Source organism: Pezoporus wallicus, unplaced genomic scaffold (genome assembly GCF_028554395.1).
Source record: "Pezoporus wallicus isolate ANWC-B61680 ecotype Strahan unplaced genomic scaffold, APGP_CSIRO_Pwel_v1 contig_7073, whole genome shotgun sequence".
In the NCBI taxonomy this organism is placed as follows: Eukaryota; Metazoa; Chordata; class Aves; order Psittaciformes; family Psittacidae; genus Pezoporus; species Pezoporus wallicus.
Window position 1 is genome coordinate 4,858,907 of NW_026641326.1, and position 11,171 is coordinate 4,870,077.

At 36.5% G+C, this 11,171-nt stretch overlaps 1 protein-coding gene and 1 long non-coding RNA gene across 2 annotated transcripts in view; one reads left to right on the forward strand and one right to left on the reverse strand.

Annotated features, from left to right (window-relative positions):
- Positions 1 to 9,558, forward strand: part of LOC130606516 (contactin-6-like) — a 146,727-nt gene extending 137,169 nt beyond the window's left edge. Inside the window, 7 exon segments of the mRNA XM_057422950.1 lie at positions 1,293 to 1,527; positions 2,041 to 2,156; positions 3,080 to 3,266; positions 6,731 to 6,843; positions 8,576 to 8,618; positions 8,621 to 8,740; positions 9,425 to 9,558. Coding sequence (XP_057278933.1) covers positions 1,293 to 1,527; positions 2,041 to 2,156; positions 3,080 to 3,266; positions 6,731 to 6,843; positions 8,576 to 8,618; positions 8,621 to 8,740; positions 9,425 to 9,558 — 948 coding nt within the window.
- Positions 1,406 to 8,123, reverse strand: LOC130606517 (uncharacterized). The gene is made up of 3 exons (XR_008973992.1): positions 5,992 to 8,123; positions 2,831 to 3,027; positions 1,406 to 1,619 (listed from the first exon to the last, which is right to left on the reverse strand). It is a non-coding gene; the product is annotated as an uncharacterized LOC130606517 (long non-coding RNA).
- Positions 9,559 to 11,171: the final 1,613 nt, after the last annotated feature.

Consider the following 11,171-nt stretch of genomic DNA (forward strand, 5'->3'; position numbering starts at 1 on the left):
CCATAGTGTGTCATGAAAAATAGACAGAAGAAATACTGATTATGCCAAGCTAACAACACTGAACACATCTCTCTATCTTTCTGTGATGAACTCACTAAACACCTTGATTAAATCTGAGGTCACAGAAGCCTCAAAAACAAATTAAATGCTCTAGAAAGTAGCCTGAACTCTTACAAATCCCCAGTGAACCATCATACCTCACGTTTAACTCTCTCAGGACAGGAAAAGAGATAGAAGAGGGCATATTGGGGAATTAATGTTTGCAAAACAGCTAAGGAAAGACACTTTTGTTATTTATGCCAGGCCAGGCTTATTATTAGAAGGAATTTCTGAGGAAAATAATAAAATAAGTGCCCTGAAATCTTCTGATGTACTTCCTGATTTTTTTTCTCCCATCATCTTACACCATCAGTGCTCCTTGTTCCCAGGAATGACTGCAGGAGAGGAGATTGGAGCCAGGAGGGATCACAGGGTCTGCGCTTCTGTCCCTGTGTTTTCCTCCCTCTTTCTGCACTGTTTTCCATATCTGCTTTTCCATGAACCTCACTCTGATGCAAGGATCTGAAATAAATGAAGTTTTCTTAATAAATGCTTCCTTCTTCCATGTACTACTGATCTTTTCTTGTTTCATAAATGTTCCCTTGCTTTGAGAAGCTAATAGAGAAGTATTTTTATCCCATGAAAACAAAAAATTTCATGCTGGATACAGTGCTGATGTAATTGCCTGTTCAGTATGAGTCATTAATACATATCTTGACATAAGATTTTATTAATAGAAGCATTAATTTTGCCATGTTGACTTGTGATAACAGTTCCATTCTGAACAAACTTAAATAAGAATATGTTCATGCACTTGAGACTCATGCAGGCAGTTCTACAGCTGACCACACTTGTGTGTATACATTTGCTCCCTTGCCAAATCTTATTTTTTTCTTTAAGAATCATTTATTTAAAATTAACATTCCTACACCCCTTGGGGAAAAAAAGAAAAAAAGTCAGCTACAACGTGTACTGAGGAAAATGCTTTTAATTTTGAAAACTTCATGCCTGAAAGAGAATAACTTTAATGGAGCTGATCAGCTTTTTTTTTGTTTCTAAATTGATTGCCTCGATAGATTTATTATTTTGATTTTTATTTCAATATTACATTGACTGATGGAGCAAACATTATTATCTTCTCTAAGGCACAGTCAACTAAATCAATACTGCTAAAATATAGTCAGGGAATGAAGATTCAATTAAAATAGTGTATACTTGCAAATGCTCATTGACTGACTGCTTTGTCACTACAGTCAGTTTCAGAAGAGCTACAAAATGGAGAAGGTTTTGGCTACATCGTTATGTTTCGTCATCTTGGCTCAGCAACCTGGACAAAAGCAGTGGTGGCTTCAGTGGAAGCAAGCAAATATGTTTATAGGAATGAAAGCATTAAACCTCTCTCTACTTTTGAAGTGAAAGTTGGCGTCTACAACAATGAAGGAGAAGGGACTCTGAGCTCCATTTCCATCGTCTACTCAGGGGAGGATGGTAATGCCTGTTACTTTTATTAGTGATGGTTGTGTAGCATTCAACAGGTCCCAGGTGTGATCAAACAGATCCTGACAGGGATATTAAGCAGCCTGCTCAAGCCACATGACAGAAGATGGAAAATGGAAGTAAACAAAAAAGCAAGGCGCAGGTTTTCAGAATTGCTTTATGTATACACCATGTTTCAATATTTTGGTCCCCAGGAAGCTCCCACTGAGTAAGCTGGGAAAATCAGGAGACATCCAAAAGTCTAGCCTTCAGAGGGTCTAGCTTTTCTGACTGCTCAGTGTAGCTGAGCAGCCTGAAAATATTTCCCAGCTTACGGGTAATGACCAATTTTGAAAACAGGTTTTGCTGATGTTCCACAATAAATGAGTGGTAAAGCTAGCAGCTCACACCAGGCTTCCTGAGCCTCTGGGAGCTGCTTCCCCCCAGAATCTCTTCCTTTCTTCTTGAATCTCCTACAGACACAACATAAATGTTCTACCAGCTGTGTTTTCTCTCATCACCCAGAGCCACAGATAGCACCAGTGAGGGCTTCTGCACTGAGTATTTCAATGGCAGAGGTAGAGATCTCCTGGCAGCCCATCGCATGGAACAGGCAAACAGGCAGAGTGCTGGGCTATGGAGTGAGCCAGTGCTGGTGTCTGACACCTTACAGGTATCCCCTTCATGGCCATATTTGTATCCTGGTACTTCCTTCCTTGCTTCCAAGTCAACAGACAACGGGGCTCTTCACATGACTCTTATTAGCAACATTTCACCTTAGATATTCACAAACATTTACAGACCAGGACTGCAGCTCTGGACTTTTTGTGATGTACAGTAAAACCTCAAGATTAATCATGTGTGATGGCTACTAAAAAAGGACACTCACTTGATTCCGGAGGTGCCTCCAGCAGACAAAGAGGGAGTACGTTTTTGTATTAGGAACAGGGGTACTTCAAAGTAATCTCAGATATAATTCCTGTGCATTTTAGTTACACAGTAGGGTTTTTTGTAGATAAGTTAAACCAATACTAAACCAAGTCAGAAACACTTTAAATTCTGTCCTATAATTATAAATGTATAAATGAAGGTAATAGGAGTCATGTACTATACACAAACTTTGTTAAATCAATTACTCAGAGGTAAAAAAACACATCAGGTATAAATAGCAGTCCCTGAATCAAAACCAAAGGCAGGACACAAAATAATTAAAAGATCTCTTAGATGACTGAGATTAATGTTTCTTTGTACCTTTTAAAATTTTCTTCAAATGCATTCAAACCATAAAACCAAATGAGCTTTTAAAATATCTCACCTTATCAAAGGTTTCTTTTTAGACATCTATAAAGTTAAGGATTTCATTTATTTCCTTTATTGGTATTCAGTCTCTGAAATTTTATTTCTTCTCTATAAATATTCACACTTGGTTTTATTTCCTGCTAGTTTTGAATACGAAAAAATCCTGAATTCCTTGAAATCTTCATTGTCAGCATGTCTGCTTCCCAGCCAAATCTGTAATTGATGGAAAACAATGAATTGCCTGTTCTTTGTTCTTGCCTTTCAGGTTTTATATTGGACTGATGATCCCAAGGAAAGCACAGCTGGTAAAGTCAGAGTCAGGGGGAATGTAACAGCCAAAAATATCACAGGACTAAAAGCTACCACAGTCTATTTTGCAACAGTTCGAGCTTACAACACTGCAGGGACTGGGCCCTCTAGCACCCCGGTAAATGTCACCACTAAAAAGTCACGTGAGTATTCAATTTAGTACAATAAATGTTGCCAAATCCCAAATGTGATAGTGACATTTCAGCTTACCATGACCCATCTCTGCTAAATGTTTCAATATCAAAGAAAATTGTATCCCATATCTCTCCATAAAATTAAGCAACAAAATCTGTGACTAACTTCTCTAAGTCTTATCTGATAATACTTTCGTGGTCACTGTCAAGTTTACTCAGACTCTGGTATTTAAGACATTAATAAATATTTAGCTTCAGGTCTGTCTCAATGGAAGCTAAAATTCTCATCAACTTAAAGCAGGTTATTTCATTTGCCTTATTCTATTTATATGCTAAAATAATTCAGTACACCTACAAAATTAGATAACACCAGTGTCTGTGTTCACACAAAATAGCAACCATTAGTAAGGATTTCCTTTTGCACTGCAACAGCATGCCACTTGATTTCAGGAAATTTCCAATGATATGTAAAGTCAATAAAAGAAAGATGTTCCGTGGATCAAACAATAGATTTGGCTATTGGGAATATGGGTTTGTTTCTTTAAAGGAAACTGTTGAATGGTCCAAATAAAGTGCTTTTCTGAGACCTTTAGACTGTGAAATACAAAGGGGGGGTCTTCGTATATATAGGGGGTATATATATGTATGAATACATTCATGTAAATACTGTTTGGTCTGGAATCCTAGAAGCAAAGACGTATGTTATTCTGTTTGTGAGAAGCACCTTCATGAAACCAGTGCTTTCATGTGGCCACCCTCCAAGGTAACAAGGAAGCACTGAGTACCATCCTGCAGGATTGTACCTATAAAGTAAATGTTCACTAAGAGCAAAATAATCATAAAGCAGTAAATCTTGGTAATCTGCTATGTACCAGAGTCCCCCAAACCCGTTGCTGTTTAAGCACTCCATTGTTTTTATACTTTCCTTGGACTATGTTCTCCCAGTAAATAGTTGACCAGAGCTTTTGCAGAAAAGGCACAAAAGGGGAAATATCTGTCCTGCTTTCACAATTTTCCTCTTATCTATGTGCTGTTCCATGCTACTTCTCAAAGTGCAAGACAGAAACCAACTTATAAAATGAGCTGCCAATTAAAGTTACTATTTAGTGTAAATAACATAAACCAAAATAAAGCCAGAGAAGGTATTTCTTAAGGATTCAAAGAGGACTTTTCTCACAGGCAATTTCTTAAGGGAAAGCGGACTAATCTCTGTAAATTATTCTCTAAATTCCTATGTGCATATGTATGAAAGACAAGTTAAAGACATGGCAGTCAAGAGACAAGATGTATAAGGAATAAATTTGCTTTTGTTTTACATTGACTTCATCTTCTGTCAAATTTAGGATTGTGCTAATGGGTCACTTAAAAATTAAAGTCAAAACAACCCTTTTAATATTTAAAAACATATATTAAATTTTTAAGTTAGCCTCTGAAAAATGCAAGCACTTTCAATATGAGTAGAGATAATATGTCAAGAGAATATAAACAATGTGCATCTACCGCCGGAGCTTTAGCTTCAATGTAATAGCTCTGTCTTCCTACTCATCATCCAGGATTCCTACAATGTTCTGTGCATGCCATTATTGTAGAGACTAAGCAGAAGTAAAATGGTCCTACTGCCAAATAGGTGCAATTCTGATTGAAACATACTTATCTGAGATCAATTTAAAGTCTAAGTTCATATCCTCATTTAAGTTTAAACTACTCAGGAAGGGGGAAATTATGTCCTCCTTCCATGAACGTATTGCTCCATCAGGAGCCACTGTGGAGCTCAGCTCTTCTGCTTCTTTACTTAGATGATGGATTTCAGGAATTGCTTTGCTTTTTCTTTTTACTTAAAAATATATTTATCAACAGATACAGATACTAGAAATACTTTGCAAGGATAAACCTCAATTCAGTGCAGCAACAAAGTGTTACCTAAACACAAGAGTAACATCATTAACTTAATAAACTGAAGCATATAGTTGGGATTTCAATTATTACAAGAAAGTAGTTGAGGAAATTATCTCCTAATACTAGAACTGAAGAACTCTTTGCAGTGGTTTTGCTTGCAGATATTGCTATGGATTTAGGGAAGTGCTGCATCACCTTCTATTCTGGTCCCCAGCTGTATAGCAAAACCAATTAATTTGTCTTGAAACTCATCCGATGGTAGTTTTTCAGCCCCAAAACTATGAATTGAAATGGTTTTAATTGCTATGCTAAAAAGCTTTGAATAGGGCAGTATTCACCCCTTTTTGAGTGCTTCCAAGACTTTTCAGGATACAGGCAATTTGACATCCATTGCCTGTTGTGAGGTTTTTTGTTACCAAATTCCTTATACAAAATATTTGCTGAAAGCAACAAAGAGGTTTCAGCCAACATTTAAGTTAATTTGCAGTTTAATTAACTTAAATATAAATATCTTCAAAAAGAAAATTAATCTCTTTTCAGCAGTGACAGTATGGCACATGGAAGGACATCTGCTTATATTCACCTGGGTAGCCCACTAACACTTTTTTTCCCTGCTGGTGGGATAGATTAAACTTCTCCATAGTCAAGAAGCAGACAGATATGAAACAACAGGCACCATCAATTTATTCTATCTCCATGGGAAATTAAAGAAATTGTGGAGTATTATCAAATCAACAGTATCTTCCAAGTTACATTAATCATCAATTTATAGGAACCACAGGGAGAAAACGAGGATCCTGGAAATTAAGCATTTTAAAGTCAAATCTGGGATACTCACAATGTGTTCCTCCAAGTCTCTCTCTTTTTCTAAATTCTGTTCAAGTCCTTATTTCTTCTAACATCCCCAGTGCTGTCCTCCCAGGCAGGGTCTAGGAGGATGCACGATGGAGAAGGAGATAATGTGTTGTTCTAAATCTGAGATAGGGTTCAAAGGCACAGTTTCAGCTTCACATGTTCACACAGGATTCAATTTCAGTCACTTGTAGGCAAATTTTCAAAGTCCTGGTACTTAGGCATGAAAAGCCTTTGAAAAGCTACTCTCAGCCTATTGTGCTGGGAATTTATAAAATCTACAATGTTTCATGATGGATCATATGGAGACTTTAATGTGTAGCTCTTTGTAACCTGTCCTCATGGCTGATGAAAATCTTATCTTCTGTATTTTGCTCTTAGTTTTACCTTTTTTTGAAATCCATACAGCAAAACATTCTCTAGTACATTAAAATACAGATAAGAAGACAGTACTTAAACAAAATCTATCAAATATAACTTGAGCTGTCAGACACTGTCAGGATTTCCCTAATTTTGAAAATGAACTCTCACAGTAAGCGGTTTTGTGCTATGAATAGAGCTTTATTCTGACTAATGTGGGAGCAATGATGGACTGGAAACAATTTTTTACTCTTAGATTTGAATCACCCATGCATTTGCTGCTTCTGTGTCAGCAGCTCGTTCAATTACATGATGCAAATTAATATTCAGTTGTATCTTCTGATTATCATCATATTTTTTTAAAGCACCAAGTCAACCTCCGGCAAACATTGCCTGGAAACTGACAAATTCCAAAATCTGTTTGAACTGGGAACATGTAAAAACAATGGAGAACAAATCAGAGATGCTAGGCTACAAAGTAAGTAATTTCTTTATCTCATTCATCAGACATGGTTTCTATAATAGAGGTACAAACAGTCACTTGTTGAAAGGTGACTGTATATTACCTGGAAAACAGTGACTCTCATGGATATATTGTAAAGGTTTGCTGAAATTTATAAAACTGGAAGAATGGCTGTGTTTGTTCAGAGTAAGACTTATTTATCCTGACACAGGATTTTTCTGTCCCTAACACTAGATCTCTCTTTTCCCTTTTTCCCTTATAATCTCACTCATCTAAGATTCTTGCATTCAAATCTTTAGGGGAAGGAGATTCACACATATATAAGGAGTAGAGCACAGCCTCTTAATCATTAAAGACAGGCATAGGACACATTTAAAAGTCCCCACCCTCTGGAAATTCACAAATGTACCTTTGAAAATGAGAAGGAAGATATATAAAGTTCAACATGAATGAAGTAAACGCACTCACACAGATCTATTTTTAAAGGGAAAAAAAATAGTTAAAAGTTTGTTTGCAATGGCTCTGACCCCAAAAGACTCATGCCAAGACTTTTTTACTCCTGAAAGACTATACAAATGGAGGTGAAGAGTGCTTAGAGGAGGAAAGGTCCTCAAGATCAAAATCCTCATGTTGCTAGGGATTTTAGTGTCTACGCAGAGTTATTTATATCTAGGGTGGAAAAGGACACAAAGCTTTCCAGCTTGCAATCTTTCTTGCATATTCTTTTGCACTCTAGTGAATGTGTTTGAGTAGCTCCACACACTGGGAAGAAAGTTAAAACTAGACAATTAAGCTTTTTTCCTTTGTGTCTAATCTACCTTCTTCTAGGCTACACTTACTTAAAACATTCTGGTGTGGAAAGAGTTTTTATGTACTTGCTATGCTATTTATTGTATGATCCTTGTTTCTCCTTCTGCTTTGCTCATCAGTTGCTCTTCTTAGCATAAATATGTCAAAAGATTGTCAAAGGAAAGAAGTCAAACACTGTCATCGATGTGCTAGCAAGGAAGAAAGGCTTCTTGAAGGCAAAAAGCTGTTCATAGTCTGCAGGATCCTTGTCTAGACACCCCAAGCTGCTCTGCTGCTCTGCACCTTGGTCCAGTGATTCATTAGCAAAAAGACCTATGTGCAAGCAGGCTCTGGATCCATTATGTTTAGTTGTAGAAATGTGCTTCCTAGATGCTACTAGCCAAATTTCTGTCCTTTCTTGAAGCTTTTAAGAACATACTGCTATGCAACATCCCAGGTTTTCATTAACAGGTGGTAATTTTACACAGAAATCAATGTATTTCTGTTTGACTACAAATGCTCACTACAACCAGGGAAAATAAAAAAACAAACAAACAACAACAAACCAACAGAAAAACAAAAACCAAACTGAAACCACTAAACCCTTAGTTCCTAAAGCATCTGATGAGTTCTGGGTATGAAAGTTCTTAGAGGTTGATGTCTTGTTTAAAGGTGCACATTTATAGAACAATATAAATGTTTTGGATAGGGATTCATAATCTTATTCTAGCAGATAGAGGCTCCCCCGAAAGCTGGAGTAAATGCCCACTGTGATCTCCATCACAAAAATCTGCAGAATATATTTCTATGTTTTCAATTAATTTTAATCCTCTGCAGGATGCTGATAGTGCTCTGGAAAGTTTGGGACATGACAGAAGATACTCTTAACTTTCCAAAAATCCATAAAAACCTAAAACTATACTAAATAACTCCTGCTTTCTAATCCCTTTTAACTTAGATTTTGCATAGACAAAACAGACATAGCAAAACGCATATACTGGAGACAACACTTCAGCTGAATTTCTGGTACCATTTGAAGAAGATTATCTCATAGAAATAAGAACAGTCAGTGACAGTGGGGATGGCAGCAGCAGTGAAGAAATTAGGATTCCAAAAATATCAAGTACGTGAGATCTTTTTTTCCCTCCTCTGACTGTTACTGTGTAATAAGAAATCTATGTTCCTCTAAATACAACAGATTAACAGATTTTCCATTACCATAGCTGGCCTCCTTTCTGTTGCATTGTGATGCTGGGCACATCAGCATTAGTTAATCTCTGGTACTCTCAGATTCATTATCAGAGAAATTTAGCACAACACCTAGATGTGACCTTAGTTTTAGTGTAGCGGCCTGTAACGGTCTGGGAAGAACAGAGAAATAAGTTTTCTTGATAAAGTTAACGCTGCAGCTCTCATATATAATGCAGCTCTTAATCTGCTCTGAAGCTGCTAAAGCTCCTGAGACAGAGAACCTCAGCCCTGCTCCATGCTGGGGTGGGTATCCCAGGGTCTAGCCCCTGCTCTCATAAGTACCTTATTTTCCTGCAAAACAAGGCACAGTTTTGCAACAAACTAGCCAAAGTCCTCCTAAAAGCAATATTCCACAGGGAGGGTAGGAAGATTATTCAAAACCAAACCCCATAGAACTGCTGCTACAACTTAAAAGATAAACAGAAGAAACATTTGTGGATAATGTTGCATTTTGGAGATAGAACTAAGATTACTATTATGCTAGAATGCATAAAAAACCTTTATTTGAGACAAATTTACTTCTGTCAGAAAATTTTGTGTGCTTATATTTTTACAGGTTTAATCTCTGAAGCAATAAAATTTTCCCAAAGGGTAAACCATATATTGACATCTGGGGTCCTGCTATTGAGTTCTATTCTTATATAGTCATTTCCTTGATGATTAAAAAAATGCTCAGCCATGGACTTTTAAAAATAAGCCATGTGTAGATTTTATCTTAATACTTAACTGTGACCAACATTCCTGATAAACAGTGGGGATGGTGGAGGGAGAAAGAAGTGGTCTATTATTAAGAAAACATTAGGTATCAATATTACATTAATTTTCAAAAATAAGCTTTGAAATTAATGGATAAATGTATATGCATTAATTTAATGGAGTGATGCCAAAAGTAACTTCAGATTGTAAGGAGAGTGATCTCAAATATTTTACAAGCAGTATTTCTAATTGAAACTCCAGTATAATGGTACGTCAAACGTGAAAGACGTGTGACAAGCTGTTGTAACTGAGAGAAGATTTGCAATTGCTTGTGATGTGGATATTATTTATCTCACTTTCTTCAAGGTAACCTGTAAAGAGAAATAAAACAAAAAACACTTTCAATTAAAAGCTATTTGTTTACTTTTTGCACTTGTTTTATTACAGAGAGTGCCATACAATGCATTAATAAAGTGTACTGTACTATTTTTTCAGAAAATGAAAACTTAAATAAAAGAAATTACATGTACTAGCCCAAAGCCCTTTGAATTCTGTAGAAGGACTTTCAACGGCATCAGCAAGCCCTGAGCAAGGTCGAATGAGACCATACCTTTTACAATATGAGATACCTTATATATTCTCAAATATAAAGTATTTTTTCATACAAAGACTATTCTGACCAACAAAACTAGAAGAGATGCTGAATACCTTTTTTGACAGGAGACTGAAATATACCTGTCTTCAAGCAGGTTAAGTTGCTTGCTCACATAATCCTGTTATGTGGGTTTTGAAAGTGTAGATTCATCTTTGGGCTGGGTATGAAGCTAAATGAGAACATTGATTTTCATCATCTTGATATATAAATAAAAGCATAAAATTAAGCATTTCAGTCTATTGAGTTACTAGAATGACAAATTAAACATCAGAGTGAGCGTGGTTTTCAAGTCAGTAGATACAGCTCAAAATATGAAGTCACACTCATGTTAGCTTTAACATCTGATAAAAGGCACTTTTTTGTCTCCTATCCATCTTCCTTCCCACTTTACTCTGAAGTATATCTTCGTTGCACCACTGTCAAATATGCGTTGTTTCATCTTTGTAACCATTTATAACTACAAGTGAATCAAATATCCCCCAATATTTTTTAAAAGAAAAATGTTCAAATGGGGATGGTGGTACCTGAGCACATGAATGAGCAAAAGGCTAGAGGTTCATCTGCGCATGATAATCCTTCAAACAGCATCTTATCCATTCTTATCCATGGATGCAAGAGGCCAAATTGGCAGCAAGCAAGTCTAAAATCTGAATTCATATATAAAGCTACCAAAACTTTTGTAACTAAGATTACTTCCAGAGCCCATGAGCTGGACTTCAGGGACAACTCCACACATAGTGATGTGTGACAAAATAATAACAACACTGCAAAAGCACATGCTACAGAACAAAGTCCAATTTTGATCTAGACTCTACAGGATGAAAACATCATTAAGTGCCTAGGACAAGGTGTTTCACTTGGAGTTGCACTCACCATTAAACATTTGCATCTTGTGTTGACACTATCGAAGCCAAAAAAGCATGTTTCACATTCTCATGGCTGGGCAGCTGCA